Here is a 21304-nt window from a genome sequence, read left to right on the forward strand (position 1 = left end):
TGCAGAGAATCTCCACTACACGTTAAACGGAGAAACCAGGAGGGCCCCCAGGCCGCCAGTCACCAGCGCCCAGATGCCTTGGGAAGACGCAGACAAGGTGAGCTTCGTGGTACCGCGGTACTCCCACAGACAACCCTGGGCCAGAGCAGCATAGCCCCCTGCACAGACCGGCCTCCACCCAGGGAAAAAGAGAAACTGAGTAATAAGCAATAAGAACAATAAAGACACGCGGGAAAGAGGGTGGGGCACACTGAGCGCTGAAGATTGGGGGAAGGGAATCCTTCCTGGGACTGTAAATAAACAAGCCAAGTGGGCTGGAGAGACTCTGGCAGGAGCAGGGGTGAGCGCCCAGCAACCTGGAGTGGGAAAGCTTGTGAGAGTGGCAGAGGGAGGAAAACTCCACAGGAGAGGGGGGAAGACCCACCTCCCACATGAACTGTAAATAAACACGCAGGCCTGACAACACGGGTGCAGTGTCACCTTTCCCAGTGCTTGGAAAGGGGAAAGCTTGTAGCAGAGGCTCCCGCACAGGAGAACTCTGAGCAAACAAAGCCTGTGGGACCAGGTGAGTGCTAGCTCACCCCAGAGATCTGCATAAATAACACCTCCAGCAACAGCAGGCTGACAGCAGTGGGCAGGCAAGCCACAGCTACAGATACCATTTTCAGAACTGTCTCCAGACTCTTTTTTTTCTTTTTCTCCCTATCCTTGATGAGAGAACAACCGAATTACACCTGCATGCTGAAAAACTTACTGAAACTGTATTGCATTTGAACTTGGAACACTTGGTGGGGTTTTTTTGTATGTGTGTGTGTGTACTTTGTTCTACTTTATGCGTCCCCTTTGATGAGACAACTACAGAACAAAATCTGAGGCACCATCTCCAGGATTGGAGACTGAGATGGACACCCAAATTATTAAGACTGAAACTTCATTGCATTTGAACTTGGAAGTTTTTTGGTTTTTTTTTTTAATTTTCTATTTTTCATCTTATTTTAATTCATTTTTATATATAGATATTTCTCTCATTTACTTATTTTTTATTTTTATTCTTATCTTTATTTTTTTTATTTTTGATTTTCAATCCTCTGTCTAATGTCTGTTCAGCTTACTGTCGATTAGTACACTAACGCTCCCTGTTTATACCTTTGAAACTTTCTTATCTGAAACCTTGTTCTGTTTTCTCCCTCCAGTCTGCGTATTTGTTTTTCCCATTTCTTTAACGTCTTCCTTTCCATCTCAGCTCACCCTTCCATTCTAAATATTACCATTGTTATTATTACAAGCTAGAAAATACTTAATTGCACACAGTACAGGGACAGTAACAACACCAAAGACAATGACGGGAAGACAGAAAAAACAGGGAAACCAGTTTCCCCACAGCAAAAAATTAGCACAGGAACCAGAGGAGAATGAAGAAAACAGACACTCAGATCCAGACTCCAAAAAAATGAAGATAAACTATGCCAAATGACCCAGTGAAGCCCACAAGAATAATTTAAAAGAAGACAAACTACAGGTACTCAATGAGAATTTTGTACAGATGATACTGGATAGGATCAACCAAAATGTACAGGAGACACTCAAGAAATTCCAAGACAACAAAAATAGAGAATTTGAAAAAGCAAAAGAAGAAATAAAGGAAACCCTAGAAGCACTGTATAAACACTAAAGTGAAAGAGAGGACACAATGAATAAACGGATAAATGAACTCAGGACAAAAATAGACAACATTAAAGAGGAAACCACCCAGGATATGGAAAACCTCAGAAAAAAGAACGAAACAGAACTGCAAAACAAAATGGAAGGCCAATCCAGCAGAATAGAACAATCAGAAAACAGAATCTCAGAACTTGAAGATGAAATGATAATTAAAGGAAAAGCCGAAGAACTATTAATTAAACAACTCAAGAAAAAAAATGCATTTTCAAAAAGAAAATGCAAGAACTCACCGACTCCATCAAAAGACCAAACTTGAGAATCATGGGCATCGAAGAAGGAGAAGAGGTGCAAGCGAGGGAATGCGTAATATATTCAACAAAATAATAACGGAAAATTTCCCAAATCTAGAGAAAGATATTCCCATACAGATGCAAGAGGCCTCCAGGACACCAAACAGACCAGATCAAAATAGAACTACCCCATGACATATCATCATTAAAACAAGTTCAGAAACTAAGGAAAGAATATTGAAGAATATTGAAGAATATTTCCTTAGTTTCCTCAGAAACTAAGGAAAGAATATTGAAGGCTGTTAGAGAGAAAAAACAAGTAACATACACAGGTAAACCCATCAAAATCACAGCAGACTTCTCAACAGAAACATTAAAAGTAAGAAGAGCGTGGGGTGAGATCTTCCGGACACTGAATGAAAATAACTTCAACCCCAGGGTACTCTACCCAGCAAAACTATCATTCAAAATAGATGGAGCAATAAAAGTCTTCCATGATAAGCAGAAACTAAAACAATATGTGACCACAAAGCCACCACTACAAAAGATTCTGCAAGGGATTCTGCACACAGAAAGTGAAACCCAATTTAATGAAAAGATAGGCAGCACCAAACCATAGGAAAAGAAAAAGCAAGAAAGTAGAGAGTAACCTCAACTTAGATACACACAATCAACCTTCAAACAACAAAGCCAACTAAATGACAAGAATCACCACATACCTATCAGTACTAACGCTCAATGTTAATGGACTTAATTCACCCATCAAAAGGCACCGCTTGACGAAATGGATTAAAAAGGAAGATCCAACAATTTGTTGCTTACAGGAGACCCATCTCACTGACAGAAATAAGCATAAGTTTAGGATGAAAGGCTGGAAGAAGATTTACCAAGCCAATGGCCCCTGAAAACAGGCAGGAGTAGCAATACTTATCTCTGACAAAGTAGACTTCAAACCTACATTGATCAAACGAGATAAAGAAGGACATTCCATACTAATAAAAGGGGAAATAGACCAAAAGGAAATAAAAATTATCAACCTGTATGCACCCAATGTCAACGCACCCAATTTCATCAAATATAGCCTGAAAGACCTAAAAGCATATATAAACGCCAACACAGTGGTTGTGGGAGACTTTAACATCCCATTATCATCAATAGATAGGTCATCCAAACAAAAAATCAATAAAGAAATTCAAGATCTAAAATATGCAATAGATCAAATGGACCTACTTGATGTCTACAGAACATTTCATCCAACCTCTACACAATAGATATTCTTCTCAGCAGCCCGTGGAACCTTCTCCAAAATAGATCATATCCTAGGGCACAGGGCAAGTCTCAGCAAACATAAGAAAATAGAAATTATACCGTGCATACTATCTGATCACAAGGCAGTAAAAGTAGAACTCAACAAAAGTAAAGACAAATAACTCATTACTTAATGAAGAATGCATCATCGATGAAATAAGAGAGGAAATTAAAAAGTTCCTGGAAGTCAATGAAAATGAAAACACAACCTACCAGAACCTATGGGACACAGCTAAGGCAGTCCTGAGAGGAAAGTTTATAGCCATGAGTGCATATATTTAAAAGACTGAAAGATCCCATCTCAAACTCCTAGAAAAACAAGAGCAAGCAAATCCCAAAACAAATAGAAGGAGAGAAATAATAAAAATAACAGCTGAAATCAACGAAATAGAAACCAAAAAAACCATACAAAGAATTAATGAAACAAAAAGTTGGTTCTTTGAAAAAATAAACAAGATCGATAGACCCCTGGCAAACCTGACTAAAATGAGGAGAGAAAAAACCCAAATTACTAGAATCAGGAATGCAAAAGGGGAGATAACCACAAACACCATGGAAGTCCAGGAAATCATCAGAGACTACGTTGAGAACCTATATTCAAATAAATTTGAAAATCTAAAAGAAATGGACAGATTTCTAGATACATATGATCATCCAAAACTGAACCAAGAGGAAATTAATCACTTGAACAGATCTATAACACAAAATGAAATTGAAGCAGTAATCAAGAGTCTCCCCAAAAAGAAAAGTCCAAGACCTGATGGATTCTCTGCTGAATTCTATCAGACCTTTAAAGAAGAACTGATACCAACCCTCCTTAAACTGTTCCATGAAATAGAAAGGGAAGGAAAACTGCCTAACACATTTTATGAAGCCAGTATTACACTTATCCCAAAACCAGGCAAAGACACCTCCAAAAAGGAGAACTATAGGCCAATCTCCTTAATGAACATTGACGCAAAAATCCTCAACAAAATAATGGCAAAACGAATTCAACAACACATCAAAAAGATTATTCACCATGACCAAGTAGGCTTCATCCCAGGGATGCAGGGGTGGTTCAACATATGAAAATCAATAAATGTAATAAACCACATTAACAGAAGCAAAGACAAAAACCACTTGATCATCTCAATAGATGCAGAAAAAGCCTTTGATAAGATCCAACATCATTTCATGATAAACGCTCTAAGAAAACTAGGAATAGAAGGAAAGTTCCTCAACATTATAAAAGCTATATATGACAAACCTACAGCCAGCATTATACTTAACAGAGAAAAACTAAAACCATTCCCTCTAAAATCAGGAACCAGACAAGGATGCCCACTATCTCCACTCCTATTCGACATAGTACTGGAATTCCTAGCCAGAGCAATTAGGCAAGAAGAAGGAATAAAAGGAATACAAATAGGTAAAGAAACTGTCAAAATATCCCTATTTGCAGACGACATGATCCTATACCTTAAAGACCCAAAAAACTCTACTCAGAAGTTCTTGACATCATCAATAGCTATAGCAAGGTAGCAGGATATAAAATCAACATAGAAAAATCATTAGCATTTCTATACACTAACAATGAGCAAACGGAAAAAATGTATGAAAACAATTCCATTTACAATAGCCTCAAAAAAAAATCAAATACCTAGGTTTAGAGCTAACAAAAGATGTGAAAGACCTCTACAAGGAAAACTATACACTTCTGAAGAAAGAGATTGAGGAAGACTATAGAAAGTGGAGAGATCTCCCATGCTCATGGATTGGTAGAATCAACATAGCAAAAATGTTTAATGCAATTCCCATCAAAATTCCAATGACATTCATTAAAGAGATTGAAAAACCTACCATTAAATTTATATGGAAACACAAAAGGCCACGAATAGCCAAGGCAATAATCAGTCAAAAGAACAATGCAGGAGGTATCACAATACCTGACTTCAAACTATATTACAAAGCGGTAACAATAAAAACAGCATGGAACTGGCACAAAAACAGACATGAAGACCAGTGGAACAGAATAGAGGACCCAGATATGAAGCCACACAACTATAACCAACTTGTCTTTGACAACAGAGCTAAAAATATACGACGGAGAAATAGTAGCCTCTTCAACAAAAACTGCTGGGAAAACTGGTTAGCAGTCTGCAAAAAACTGAAACTAGATCCATGTATATCACCCTATACCAAGACTAACTCAAAATGGATCAAGGATCTTAATATCAGTCCACAAACTCTAAAGTTGATCCAGGAAAGAGTAGGAAATACTCTGGAATTAGTAGGTATAGGTAAGAACTTTCTCAATGGAACCTCAGCAGCACAGCAACTAAGAGATAGCATACATAAATGGGACTTCATAAAACTAAAAAGCTTCTGTTCATCAAAAGAAATGGTCTCTAGACTGAAGAGAACAACCACAGAGTGGGAGAAAATATTTGCCAACTATACATCAGACAAAGGACTGATAACCAGAATATATAGGGAACTTAAAAAACCAAATTCTCCCAAAACTAATGAACCAATAAAGAAATAGGCAAGTGAACTAAACAGAACTTTCTCAAAAGAAGAAATTCAAATGGTCAAAAAAGACATGAAAAAATGCTCACCATCTCTAGCAATAAAGGAAATGCAAATTAAATCCACACTAAGATTCCACCTCACCCCTGTTAGAATAGCCATCATTAGCAACACCACCAACAACAGGTGTTGGCAAGGATGCGGGGAAAAAGGAACCCTCTTACACTGTTGGTGGGAATGTAAACTAGTACAACCACTCTGGAAAAAAATTTGGAGGCTACTTAAAAAGCTAAACATTGATCTACCATTTGATCCAGCAATACCACTCTTGGGGATATACCCAAAAGACTGTGACACAGGTTACTCCAGAGGCACCTGCACACCCATGTTTATTGCGGCACTATTCACAATAGCCAAGTTATGGAAACAGCCAAGATGCCCCACCACCGATGAATGGATTAAGGAAATGTGGTATCTATACACAATGGAATTTTATGCAGCCATGAAGAAGAACGAAATGTTATCATTCGCTGGTAAATGGATGGAATTGGAGAACATCATTCTGAGTGAGGTTAGCCTGGTCCAAAAGACCAAAAATCGTATGTTCTCCCTCATATGTGGACATTAGATCAAGGGCAAACACAACAATGGGATTGGACTTTGAGCACATGATAAAAGCGAGAGCACACAAGGGAGGGTGAGGATAGGTAAGACACCTAAAAAATTAGCTAGCATTTGTTGCCCTTAATGCAGAGAAACTAAAGCAGATACCTGAAAAGCAACTGAGGCCAGTAGGAGAAGGGGACCAGGAACTAGAGAAAAGGTGAGATCAAAAAGAATTAACCTAGAAGGTAACACACATGCACAGGAAATTAATGTGAGTCAACTCCCTATATAGCTATCCTAATCTTGTTAGGAAGGAACCCTTGTTCCTTCCTATTATGACTTATACTCTCTCTACAACAAAATTAGAGATAAGGGCAAAATAGTTTCTGCTGGGTATTGAGGGGGTGGTAGGGAGAGGGAGGGGACGGAGTGGGTGGTAAGGGAGGGGGTGGGGGCAGGGCGGAGAAATGACCCAAGCCTTGTATGCACATATGAATAATAAAATAAAATAAAATACAGAAGCATCCCAAACTAATAGAAAGTAAAGTAATAACATAAGAGATGAATTCATAATGCCCTAAAATAGGCCATGTAGACAGAGAAGCTAGAACACTAGAAAAAGTCAAATAGAAAGTAAAAATAAGACAGAAAAATACAGACACATGAGTGATAATGATCAATATAATGGGCTAAACTCTTCAGGTAGAATATAAAACCCTAGCTATATGTTCGTTATAAGACACATACTTACATTGTGAGGATACAGAAATGATGAAAGTAAAATAATAAAGATATACCTGGTAAACATTCAATAAAAGAAAAATGATGGAGCTATATAGTATCAGAGAAAATAATCTTTAAGGCAAGATTTACGATGAGAGATGAAAGGGTCAGTACATATTGATAATAAGTTTCTAGATTTGTACACACCTAACAACTTTTACACCTTGAAACCAAGGTATAAAAAGAATTACTTTTCAGTAATGGATTGAACAAAGTAACTGGTAAGATGAGCTGGCAAAAATAACCAAACTAGCAAGTAGCTAAGTAATAAAATATAGATTTCAATCACAAAACTGACAAGCCTAAATTAATGGACACACATAAAACTTTATAATCAAAAGAATACATATTCTTTAGTAGACATGGAAAAAGGTTTAAGAAAATTCCATATTCTAGGTTTGGAGGCTGAAAACATGTCAGCAAACTCCTCAACATTTCTCCCATTGACAAGTAAGCATCTATATCTATATCTTTATCTATGTATCTCCCCTCCCCTTAATTCTGGCCAAATTTTATCAACTCATCTATAAGCAACAGAATGAGTAGAAGTAACACTGAGTAACTTCCAAAGCTGGGCCAGAAACAGCTGAGTAGCCACTTAGTGATTGGAGGTTTGACTGCTTTGGAAGAAAGCAGCCATTCTGTTAAGATTACTCAGAGACTCCCAGGCAGTAGAGGTCATATGGAATTGCTCTAGATGATGGCTAGCACCAACTAACCAGCAAGGTGAATGAGTCAAAAACTTCAATAATATCTTATTTGGTGATGAAATACAAAAATCATTTTCTCTAAAATCAAGAAAAAAAATTCCTAACTTCTATTTAATATTATACTAGTGATTCTAACCACTTTGGTAAGGGCAGGCAGAAATAAGAAAAGGATAAGGATTAAACTAAAATAAAATTGCTATTATTTTCAGGCAATATAAATACTTACACAGGAAATCCAAAATAATCTACAAATAATTTATACAAAGGTTTCATTTCTCGACCCTTTTATACATAGTCAGTAAAGTATCAAATAGGGTTGTCTGGGTGTGACAAGCTCGAGGAGCAAAGCTGTAAGAATAGCCAAGGTACCCACTCCTTAAAAAGAGCCACCAAAAGGCTAGGGACAATGGCTCAAGTGGTATAGTGCCTGCCCTGCAACTGCAAGGCCCTAAGTTCAAACCCTATACTGCCAAAACCCACCCACCCACCACCAAACAAACAAAACAGCACAAAAGAAGTAGTGGAACTTGCTCTAACAGCTGTCTAAGCTATACTTAGAAAGTTATAGTAATTGACACAATGTGGAACTGACAAGGGATATTAAACTGACAAAGAGGGGCAGAACAGAGGGCCATGCATATACAGAAGCCTCACATATGATAGAGCTGGTGGTGTAGACCAGTTGAAAAAATGGGAGTCACTTCTATATTAAAAAACACTAAAAATAATAAAATACCTCATAGCATGAACCTACTGGTAGATCAGGGACTGAAATGTATAAAGGAAAACTTTAAAACTTTTATAAAATAAGAAAGAATACGGAATTTTGAAGGTTTACATGCTTTTGATGAAATAGCTGTTCACCTAAAGCCTGTAGAGAGTAAGAAGATAGCCACTAACTGCTTAAAGATCTTTGCAATACATTAAACCAAAGAATAGATATGCAGAATACATAAGGAATTCAATAAGAAAAAAATTAACACTTTATTTTTAATGGAAAAGGTTAAAAAAAAAACCATAACCAACATAAAAAAGGGACTTAAAAAGGATATAATAGCCAGATAAACAGCTGGAATATATTTAGTCTCATGAGTAATCTGATTAATGAAATCGAGAGCACAATGAGATACAATCTCTTCTTGCCAGATCTGTAACATTTTAAAAGTCTGATCAAGTATTGGCAAGGAAGTGGACAATGAGTACTCATAGCCCAACGAAATATATCAAATACAGGAAATGATTTGATTTCCTAAGGAAAATGATTACCGAGGGAAGATGAATATGGTCATACACTAAAATAGAGTAATTTTACTCCAGATGATCCTGGGGCACTATTACTCAGTCATTGTTGGCATTTTGGTGAAACAATTTGTTCTGTGTATTTCAGGATAGTTGTCATCCCTTTCTCCAGGATAGTGGTGTCCCCCAACCACTGTAAAACAAAAAACACCCCCATAATTTCTAAATGCCCCTTTATAAGGCAATGCTAAACCTTTCTGTGAACTAATGTTCTAAAGGATCCATCATACATATGCAGTAAGGACATGTTCCTATAAGCACTGCCCATACTCAAGAAATCTGAAATGATGTCCATTGATAGGAGAGGGGATAAGTTGCAGTATAGACATAGAATGGAACATTACACTATAGCAATGAAAATGAATAGTCAAAATAACAACAAAAAGCAGTATTAAAAATATATATAATTCCATTTAAAAGTCTGAAATGACAAAACCAAGTAATTACTCAGAGAAACACATATAAGTGATGAAACTATTAGGAGTGAAAAACTGATGAATTTCAGGATAAGGTTCCCTCAGGAGAGAAGGGAGGGGCACATAATTGAAAGAATAAAGACTGGCTACTGGGGTTTGAACTCAGGGCTTTGCACTTGCCAGGCAGGCCTACCACTTGAGCTATACCTCCAGCCCAAGACTATCATTTCTTAAGCTCAGTAATTGTTACCCTAGTATGCATTTTTATTATTATTCTTTAAACTGTACACACTCGATATGTACAGTTCACAATTTCTAAAAGTTAAAATAAAAACTTTGTAATGTTAACAACAGGCAAAAGCACATAAAGATCTGTATTAAAGGCTACAATTTGGTATCTTTCCTTTCCTGCTTTCCCTACCGTTTGTGAAGGAGCACAGAAATAAATGAGTGAAGCTGCTGGCACAAAGTGCTAGTTCTGGATCATAAGCTCATAGCATCCTTTTAGTGCTTTTTAACTTATACTCATCTCATAGTGTTTGCTAATAGGATGAGACAACAGGCAAACACAAGGCCAAATGAGGGTGTATTATCATACATCCTCATACATATATTTTGTGGAAAACTAAAACCAAATCCCTCACGTCTCATATTTGTACAATAATTAAGAGGTTATAAAATATATTCTCATTCATTATAATAATTTTACTGAATACTTATTATGTATTAGGCTCTGGGAGTAAAAAGAGGTAAAACATAGTTCTTATTTTTAAAGCTCTTACTACCTAAGGACAGGCAGGTGTGTGTGTGTGTTGGAGGGAAGGGGCGGACTATGAGTAGGCACGGACTATGAGTAGGCACGGACTATGAGTAGGCACATACTGTTCAGAGTAGTCAGTACTGCAATACAGATGTAAGGAAAAATGGGATGTCAGTTCAAGTTATGGTGCAAGAGGATTTAAAAAAGAAATCTACATCTTGTAAAGGTGTGAGGAATTTCCTAAGCAGATTTGGGAAGAAAGGAAATTCTAGAAACAAGGAACCAACATAACCTGAGGAAAAAGTCAAGAGAACTAAAAGACATTTGTAATATGTGGGGTGGGGGAGTAGAGTGGGGTATGAGTAACTGAAGAGTATATGTTTGATCTGCAGACAAAGCAAGCCATGGGAAAGGTTGTAAGCTGCAAATCTGAAAAGATTATTGTGGCAATACGGTAGCAAAAGGACTCAAAGGTGGTGTGAAGAGTCTGAGGCATGGCAATATGATAGAGAGCAGTTCAAAATAAGGCAGTCAAATAAAAGAACAGAGAGAAGAACACAAATTTCACAATGATTTAAGAGACAATTAAAAGCAGTACTGACAAAATGAATATAGTAAAATGAGGGAAAAAAAAAGATGCCATTAAAAGTCAGACACAATATTTAAAAAGATGGACAGGAACTAAAGGAGGGGTTACAAAAATAAAAGCTTTTTAAAAAAATTTATTTTTTCAGACTGTCTGGAACTTATGATCCTCCTACCTTAGTCTCCTCAGTGATGGGGATTACAAGTGTGCACCACTATACTCAGCCTAACACCAGGAGATTTCTAAGAAGAGAAGAGTCAGTAATGTGAAATGATACAGGAAGTGCAAGTAGAATACAATGCAATCAATGGATGTGGCAGGTAGGTCACTGGTTATCTCTCAGGCAGTTTCAGTGAAAGGTGGGCCAGTAGCAGCTGGACTAAAGCAAACTCAAGAGTGAAGTAGTATCAAGGAGCATGGCTGTTTCTAGACTTTTAAACAGAAGATGTGAATAAACTTTTGGGCTGCAATGAAGATTGGAAATACAGAAATGAGAGAGAGAGAGAGAGAGAGAGAGAGAGAGAGAGAGAGAGTCAGTCCAGAGCAGACACAAAGGGATGGAGAGGATCAAATAAGCAGTGATTTACAGAACAAGAGTAGAATCCCCTTCTTATTGTGAGAGAGAAGCAGTTAGGCACAGACTATTCACTCAACAAACATTTACTGACTACCTGCCATATACCAGGTACTATGCAAAATGCTGGGGAATATAAGATGAGTAACTCAGTAAGCGCTGAGTCTTTGAAGTCAGGATTTCAGAGTTCACAGCTTGGTGGGCAAAATAAAGCAAATATAATGAAATGTTCTAAGATGAAAAGGGCAGAATAGTAGAGAGGTGCTGTAATGTAAGAGAGTGCCTGGGCAGTATTTTCTCTGTCAAGTAGAAGGCAAAGTTATCTGCCAAGTATTTTTTTTTTTGGGGGGGGTGTACCAGAGTGTCAAGAGATGTATACAAGGATTAATGTCCAAATAGCTTCCTAGAGCCTAGATAATAAAACAGAAACTTGTATTCAAGATTTACTATCCTGAATAATTCAAAACAATCCCATCATTTTTCATTTCAACAAGGGAAACATGAAGACTTAAGAAGTTAAAATGCCAGAGGCAATAAGAACTACCCTGAGATTGGAAACTATTTTTTTTGTAGTAGTAACAATGTACATAATTGTGTCATTTTTCTCTTGTGCCTCTCAGTCCAAAAATGCAACTGAGACAGCATTTTGGATTTACAGGGTTATAGAAGGTTCAGCAGAAGAGTAAGAGAAATGGGGAATTAAAGAAATGAGAAAGAAAAAAATTCAAATAGTTGATCACTGGGTCCATGGCTCAAAGAAACAAAGGTAAAGTTTGTGTATGTGGAGGGGGGAATGAAGAAATCAAGGAATTCCAAAATATTTAACAGTAAAAAAAAATTGGTATTAGTATCAAGTTGAAGTAGAAGAGGATTTTAAAATTTTCATTAATGGAAGAGTTTAAAATGATGAAAGGGCCAGAATGGATCATGGAACTGAGTTTCTTAAGAGGAATATCATACACTTAATCAACTATAAGATTAAACAGACTCGTATCTACTGTCCCCAATTTCAAAGATGCCTATACCTCAGAAGTCTTTACCTATCAACATCATAATCACACTTTTTATAACTATGTAATTCCTCACCTTATTAAACAGCATGTGTATCTATTTAGCCTTTTCTTAATGACTTTAAGTTATAATTGCCATCATCATATAAAGGAATAGGAGCACTTTCTGACTGGGGATTCTTCCCTCTAACTTTGAGTCAGCTTTCAATTTTCACTTCTGTCCATGTACCTGCTACTACTTTCTAATTTGGCACAACATAATTGGGTAAATGTTTCCAAAAACAATTGTGAAACAAAACCAGAAAGCTTAATTTTATAGCTAATACTGTATCATCTAAGGGGAGTTTTATTTTTTAATTTTTTTCTATGGATTAAAGACTAGGGACTAGGGGAGATAAGTCCCAAATTACTTAAAACACTAGATATTACTTAAAAAACTAGATATTACTGTAGTTCCCAAACTCTCGTATTGGCATTAAAATTTACCACTTCCTGAACTATTATATTAAGAAGTTTTTAATATGAAGTACTAGTCATTGTTTTTGAGTAGATTTGTAGAAAAACTGTAAAAGCATGTAATGATCATTACCTCTTTTTTGGCTTCCTTTTTAGGATCATAATCACTATCATTCCCATCCATTGGGTGTGTTTCTTCCACATCATCATCGCTGGAAGAAACAAAAATTTGTAGAATTAATTTCCTTCTTTTTATTCCAGTGCTCTTATCGAATTGTAATATATCGTCTAATAATTTACTAAATATTCTTTGACAGAACGAGAATTGTCATTGGGAAGATGAGCTTATAATTTAGATTTCTGCAGTGTTTAGAAACACTTATCCTTTGGAACTTACAGAATCATTTTAGCAAACATTTCTAGCTAAGAAAATAAGAGATTCAGTGGGCAAGAGACTTAGAAAGAAGTATCATTTGGGAAATAGAACACACACAATTTGATATAATATTTATCTACAATTTTGGATCTCTAGTGGAAAGTATAAAGATGGACAAAAACCAAGAAACAAAATGATTTATGTTACTAAAAAGACAGTTACAAAATAGGAAACTTCAGTTACTCAGGTGATTGTGGAAAGGACATCTTAAGCAAAATATGTTACTTAATATACTCTAGATATATGTATTGAATTTATCAACACTAAAAGGATGCATTTCTGATTACAGTTCAGAGTTGACAGAGTTCTCACTATTAAGCCTTCTGATCACTTGGCTCTGCTGGTCACAGCAGAAACATGAACATAAGGATAGGAACTACTCGAAGCTCTGTGATAATTTTTCTGCCTTATAAAATATAAGTGATGCAATGTAACATTCCTAACAATGTAACTATATAAAGGCATCCAACCTACCTGTCACCCTGATTATGTCTATTGGCTAATTTACGAGCCTGGCGATCCATCAAACTTGTCCTAGAGCGAGTTTTTTTCCAAGAATAGTAATATTTTACAAGGCTTGCAATTGTCTTATCTGGAAGCTTAAAAAGAAATCCTGTTAATATTGACAAGTTTTATTAATAAATTCTGACTAATAAAATTAATTATATAACTGGTATTATTATTTGATAATGAAGGCATAAGAGAAAAGTATCTGTGGGTATCTTTATGAATTGTAAGAGCTAGAAAGTGCTGCGAATAGTCAGAGCACCCCATCACACCAATGTCATTGACATTTCTGAATGAATATTACTGTTTTGGAAAGTAGAAGGAAGATGTCAAACTAACTTAGAACGTCCCCAGAAGTCCTCAGCACAGTCATGCTACAGTATTTAATATTTGTTTCCTTTAAAGAGCTACATGTCCCCACCTCAATAAAACAGAATTCTTTTGCGATATAATCAAATTCACAAAAAATTCACCATGTTTGGTGTACAAATGTGTGGTTTTTACTATAATCACTAAATTGTGCTGTTACCTTTAATTCTACAACATAATCTCAAAAAAGAAATCCTATAGCCATTAGCATCATTCCCTATTCTCTCTGGGCAGTCCCTGGAAACCACTAATTTATTTCTTGTCTGGATGGAGTTCCTATTCTGGACATTTCATATAAATGGAATCATACAGCATATAGTCTTTTGAATCTGGTTTCTTTCACACAGCAAAATATTTTCAAGAAGAGCTATTTAAGCCGGCGCAGTGGCTTACACCTACAATCCTAGCTACTAAGGAGTTTGAGATAGGGAGGATCACTGTTTGAGGCTACCCAGGGCAAAAAAAGTTCACAAGACCTCACCTCAAACAATAACTGGGTGCATAGCACATGCCTGTTATCCCAGGTACATGGGACGAATCGCAATCCAGGCCAGCTAGTATATAAAGAGAGACCCTATCCCAAAAATAACCAATGTAAGAAAGGGCTGGCAGAGTGGCTCAAGTGGTAGAGTGTCTGCCTAGCAAGCATGAGGCCAGAGTTCAAACTCCAAGACCACACAAAAAAACCAAAACCAAAACCAAAAAAACCCAAACAAAACCAAAAAAAAAAATAAGTACTATGCAATTCTTAACAATGAATTTTTTAAACATGACTTTGTTTTAAATCCAGGTCTTAAGATGGTAAATAATGCAAACAGACTTTGGCCACCAATAGTCTTTAAGTATGAAAAGTGACTAATGATCTAGTGATCATACTCACAAATGAGTATATAAATTCTCCAACAAAAATGTTCTCTTTAATTATGGAAGATATCTAGATACATTTGCAAACATTATCTAATTTTCACTCTGGTTAAAATAGATTCATTTCTTAGATTTATATTATTCTGATATAATACTAAAATTTAAGAACTAGAAATATAGAGCAATGAATCTCCTTAACAACAACAACAACCCCCTGCAACATCTGACAATACTGAAATACTATACAATTTTCAAAAATGGGCTTTCTGAAATACAGAATTAAAAAAAGTAAGTTTTCCTATCAAAAAATATAAAGTAGGAAACAAAATCCAAATATCAAAAACTAAAACATTCAAAAATGAAAGGTGAAATTATGATTTTTCCTGGAAAAACACACATTTAATAACTGTTACATACATATTTAAGTAAAATAAAAGCTAAATAAAAATGAAAGAGCACACAATTGTCATGCATGAAAGACTGTAGAAAGTAGGACTGTCCACAAATACGCTTATTTCAAAATATTTTTTAAATTAAATTGAGGGAAAAACTTTTTTGTATTTAATAATTTGGAAGTATTCAATAGTAGCATAAGATGTTATTCAGGCATGAATCATATAAGACCAAAATCACCATACCATTTGTTGAATCCTGTGAAAGCTCTTCCCATGAAAACTAAAGGCTTGTTCAAACAGGACTTTATCTTCCACTGTCCACTCATCAGGAAAGGGAGTGAAGTTAGGGAGATCAGCAAGGGACTTCTCAATGTTATGCTTATGCCAGAACAACATGCCAAGAGCCTTTAAGAAAAATCATTCCCCTTTGGTTTGAATGGATTTATGTTCCATCACACTTAAGAAAAGTTAAATGCCAATCAGATTTAAAGTTTAAGCCCATAATTTCAACTATAAACTCAGTTTGGAGCTTTTAATCAGGGGTGCCTGATTTATTTTATTTCTTTTAAATCAAGGCCTCAGAACAGTAAATGTTCATATATACCATATTTGCTTCAGAATCTAGGAAAAACTGGGCTGAGGGTGACTTTAATTTCTGAAGTAGGTTTTTTTAATTTAAGACTCTCACCCACATGTGCTATTTTGTCAATGTATAGGGGAAAATATGCTAAAAGGAAAATACCCAGTAACTCAATACTTGAAACTATCAATTATAACACAAAACCAGAAATGCTCAGTGGGACTTTTACATTTTAACCTTTTAGAGGTATATTATGGGCTAAACATGTCCAAGAAGTAAGGCGATGTCCACTGTAACATTAACAACTTAATAAATTATTACTCATATTTTTTAAAGTTCTTTATTTCTATAATGTATATGTATAGTATTAGAAGGCAATGACTTGATTACCAAGTCATAAGAAAGCCTGAAACAACCAATTTACAAAAATTCCATTATTTTTCCCTCTCTTATAAGTAGTAAGCTTTTATCATCACTATAAATATCATTTAGAGGATAAACTTTCATTCTTCAAAAACAGATATAGCAATATATACACACTAACATTTTAAAGGATTAACTTTTCCAAATAAATTATTAAATAGAAAAGCAAGGCTTAAAAAACAGAGTAGACAAGGTAGACAAAGGCTTCAAACCTCACAAAGACTTAATGATGCTTGCGTATATAAATAAAATAAGCATCTCAATTTCACAAGAATGACTATTATTTACCATGTTACTGACTATAAAGTTACTCGATAACCCAGTTTATAGATATTTTACTGTTCTTCTCTCAAAATACATCTACCTAGGTAGAGGTGATAATTCAGTTGAAAAGAGACTTAAGAATCTCTCCTTCAAAACAGAGTGCAGTGGTGCACGCCTTGCAGCCGCAGTTACTTAGGAGGCTGAGGCAAGAGAACTGCCCGAACCCAGGACTTCGAGGCCAGTCTGAGGAACACAGTGAGACTCTACTTCTTCAAAAAATAAAAAGTTTCTCTACAGACCTGTTCGACATTGTAGCCATGCTTCTCCTTTGCAATTGCAATGTATTCATCCACTGGAATGAAAACAATGTTAGACAATTACTCTCATTTGCTTCACTTGCTTAGGTCTACTTTTTTTTTTAACATGGCAAAACAAAATAATTTATTATTCCAGGGGTAAAATACATCCATAGCCACCTTCCATATGCTTCAGAAAGTGAGCAATACAAACAGGATGGGAAGGAAGCTCACCTTGTTTTAAATTTTATTTAGTATGATACCTAAGACCATGTATGACATACTTATCAAATTCAATGATGTGCTATAGTTATTTTTGTATGCTGAGAAAGAGCAACCTGTGAGCAGACAATCGATCCTAATTACAGCATAAAATACTATGATAATTTCTTGGTTTTCCATTACAGTCTTAATTTGAAGAGACTTAGTTGTTTAAGACCCTTTCTTATACTTAAGAGTTGGCCCAAAGCCTTTTCCATCCCATTTATGATTGCTGTATAAAGGATGGTTTATTTATGATTTTGCCAGCTATACAGAAGAATGACACATTTAAGTATGCTTCAATATTCCTAAAATTTTCTTCAGCTCTTTCTGCTTGCTATCCAGTGTTGGAGCATTCAATTTTCATTTATCCTGCATATGTAATTAAACCAACAAAATTACTCAGAGAAGCAGTTTTAATGACACACGGGCTTTTTAAAGGCTTACTGCTAAGAAGTCTGCCACATCCAGGCCTCTGCTTTATGTGAAGTTCAAATAATCACTCCTTCTTGATCTTTTAAAATTATTTTTTACTTATATATGAAATTAATTCTTTAAATATATTTTTGGGAATGAGAATTCTTAAGAATTTTGATCCTGGAACAGCTACAGTTTACTTGGGCTTAATTTTCTGCTTGTTGCTAGTTTTTGACTTTGGTTGAGCAACTCGAACTTTTTGCACCTTAGTTTCCTCCTTCTAAATTTGTGATAAAAAACAGTACCTTCCTCTTATAGATAAATGAGGTAACATATGGAAAATGCTCCAAACAGCATTTGGCACATTTTGAGTGTCTTCTAATATTACTGGTCAGTACAGTTTAATATATGAACATGCTATTGTAACAAAGTGCTGCTAGAAGAGCAACTATTTTTTAATGACTGTTATTATATAAGCTTGTGGTTCTAAAAATTCAAATGTTACATTTTGCTTAGAACCCACACACTAAAATACATGGTAAGCCTAAATATATGCTGATTAAATTTAACAAAGTATCTTATAGTCCTATAGATAGAAAGCTAAACAATACCATTTGACCAGTGGTTCTCAACCCTGGCTATGCATTAGAATCAGCACAGGAGCTTAAAAAAAATTTTAAATGCCCAGACATCACCTTTAAAGATATGGATTTAATTGTTTTGAGATAGATACAGACTAGACATCAGCACTTCTTAAAAGTTCCACAAGTGATTCCAATGTACAACCAGGGTTGAAAATCATTGTCCTAGACTTTCACTGGACATTCCAGAAGAATACCGTACTACCAGGACATGTTAGCTTTCTGAATTTCCTTGTCTATTCTGCTAAGAAAGGTACCATTGTATAAAACTGCACAATTCAACGACACCTTGATGCTGGGTTTGTAACTGAAAACCTTTGCATGTGATGAGGACTGAACTGGAGAAAACCAAGTCTCTTTCATCTTCTTCGTATACAGTCCTAACAATTTCATGTTTTCTATTAGGAATGCATGCCTTAAGGGCACTAATTCCTAGCTTACCAGCTAGATCTGAAGCTGGTATTTCTAAAGCCCTTAAATAGAAAGGATTATCAGGTTTGCACAGCAGTTTTAAATTTTTAGTTCTCTTATTGTATTCCTAAGCATGATTAGACTTACTATAGGACATCATTAATTTTCCTGAAACTAAATAAACCATAATAAGACATCTTTAAGATGTTAGTATTTTTAAAAGACAAGCTTATTTTATAGCTGCTACAATGGCTGCTCAGTGTTGCTGCTGTTGTTACTTAATAAATTCAAAGATAACTGAATGGAGGGGTGGGGATCTTAGTGTTGTTACCTGCACGTTTCCTATATCTGATGTGCCGCAAAGGATCAGGTCCGCTACATCACATTGAAGTCTAAAGCCACACCATGATTCAAGAAGTGCATTGTCAATGATCCAGAAGGTCTCCGTCCAGAAATGGAGAGCACAAAGATGACCTGATGGCTGCTGAAGTCAGTTCTTTCCCCTTTCCTCTTTAAATTGGTAATGATATGTGGGCTCTTTGAAGTCTGAAGGCATTTCTTTACAGCTCCATAGACTGAGGAAAAGCCTGTGCAGATGTCTACATAGTAACTCCCTCCCCTGCTTGAGGATTTAAGCAGCAATGCCATCAGATCCTAGGTTTTTTTCATTCTTCATGGGCCTGACACAATTGGAATGATCAACCCATATCTTTCAAAGGAAAAACATTCTAATATAACAATTTCCATTAAAAAAAAAAAAAGACAAAACTTTTCTTATGAGAACCTAAAAGATTCAAAAAGCAAGTACAAGCTGCATTTGGAATTGGATGACGGATCCCTGTTGACCTTAACATTCAATCTCAAGAAAACTTACATTTGGCATCTGGGATACTGTGATATGGAGACCATACAAGCATCCCTCCATTGTCTTTATCTGTGTACTTTGTTGCACCTGGGGAAAAAAATTAATTACTTTGAATATGATAGATTTTACTTACACTTAAAGTACAAAGAAAGTTTTGTTTTAATACAGTACCTGAAAAGGAGGACAAAGGATAGAAAAACAAAGAGAAGGAAAACAGATTTACATTGAGTTAATATTTATGAAAATTAAGGAAATTTTAGAAATGCTTATGGTTACTCACTTTAAATTAAAAACACCTTCTGCAGTATATTACATAACTCCACTTCTTTTTTTATCTTATTACCTTTTTTTTTGTTTTTTGGTGGTACTGGGGTTTGAACTCAGCATTTTACACTTGCTAAGCAAGAGTTCTACAGCCTGAATCACTCTATCAACCTGAGATTGAATGCTACTTCTTGACAGAGGTAATAAATCTGACACAACCTTTTATTTATTACATAGGGATTGATTATCATTACAGATTCTGATTTTTAAACTAGAATGCCTTAGGAATTGGGATGCCCCTTATTGAAATGGATCAAGACTGCTGTAAGTTTAAACTACCAGTATCTGCTTTCATGGCTTTTATTTACTTTTACTCCTCACCAAGTCTGCCACCTTTCCAAGCTTAATTTCATTACATTTCATATTTATAAGAACATGCTCTGTAAAAGTCAAAGATAAAAATAATATAACTTCTTAATGTAATCAGAAAGTATTCTTTTAAATCTACAAGTATAATTCTAGGTCTAGAAAGATACAATCCTTTCCTAAGGTACTTCTAATCTATTAAAATATGGAGTATCAGGAGAATCTGAGCACTATTAATGTAAAGAATAAATAGAACGAGTGAAAGTCTGACACAGGTACTCCCGAGCTATTACACACCTGGAGGTTCTATTATTTTAATTACACGCTAGGCTTTTTCTTGGCTGTAAGTTAAATAAAACTACCAACAAATTAAGCATTGCTGCCACATGTTTTATGACAACTTATTTATGACTATGTCATAACTGACTTTAAGAGGTACTGATAGTTACCACAAACGGCCAGAATTCCAGAATTATTCCTATAAAATATTAATAGAATTCTGAGGTTAAATTGTTTCTAAAGTTGTAAGGTATTTGGAGTAAAGAACATTCATTTCTTGGGGTAAGAGAACTACATACCATTATCTAGATGTAGTAAAGTTATTTATCAGGCAGTAATCTAGTGTCATTCAAGAGTTAATTATTTGAGAATCATCATGTATCACTACCATATGTCCAATCAATACATTTTAGTTAATGAATCATACAGCTTAGTGGAATATGAAGATAAATTATTTTAAATCTGTGTTTTAGGGTAAGGAAGAAATGTTATTCAAGTATTAGAAAAACTAAGTAAATCTAAAAGTGAAACCTTTTTATTAGTGTTGTATCTTTAAGAGGACAAAACAGGAGTTTCGATCTTAAAAAAGTCAAGTTGTAAGTTCATTAACTAAAATTTATGTTTAATGAAAATAAACTTTGAGACGTCCTGTAAAAACTTCAATAGTGGCAGGGTGTAGTGGCACATGCCTGTAA

At 35.5% G+C, this 21304-nt stretch overlaps 1 protein-coding gene across 10 annotated transcripts in view; it reads right to left on the reverse strand.

Annotated features, from left to right (window-relative positions):
- Rcor3 (REST corepressor 3) overlaps positions 1 to 21304 on the reverse strand; it is a 55832-nt gene that overhangs the window by 27414 nt on the left and 7114 nt on the right. For 8 of the 10 annotated variants that reach the window (XR_002212935.2, XM_074048387.1, XM_020172855.2 and 5 more), the window contains exons 3-7: positions 19710 to 19787; positions 17109 to 17161; positions 15786 to 15947; positions 13882 to 14006; positions 13105 to 13183 (exon numbers count right to left, since the gene is read on the reverse strand). Coding sequence is in view for 9 of the 10 variants with exons in the window: in XM_074048387.1 (XP_073904488.1) it covers positions 13105 to 13183; positions 13882 to 14006; positions 15786 to 15947; positions 17109 to 17161; positions 19710 to 19787 (497 nt within the window). In the remaining variant the exon portion in view is untranslated. The other 2 variants (XM_020172857.2, XM_074048388.1) reach the window with 2 other exon arrangements.

This window comes from Castor canadensis, chromosome 11 (assembly GCF_047511655.1).
Source record: "Castor canadensis chromosome 11, mCasCan1.hap1v2, whole genome shotgun sequence".
Lineage (NCBI taxonomy): Eukaryota > Metazoa > Chordata > Mammalia > Rodentia > Castoridae > Castor > Castor canadensis.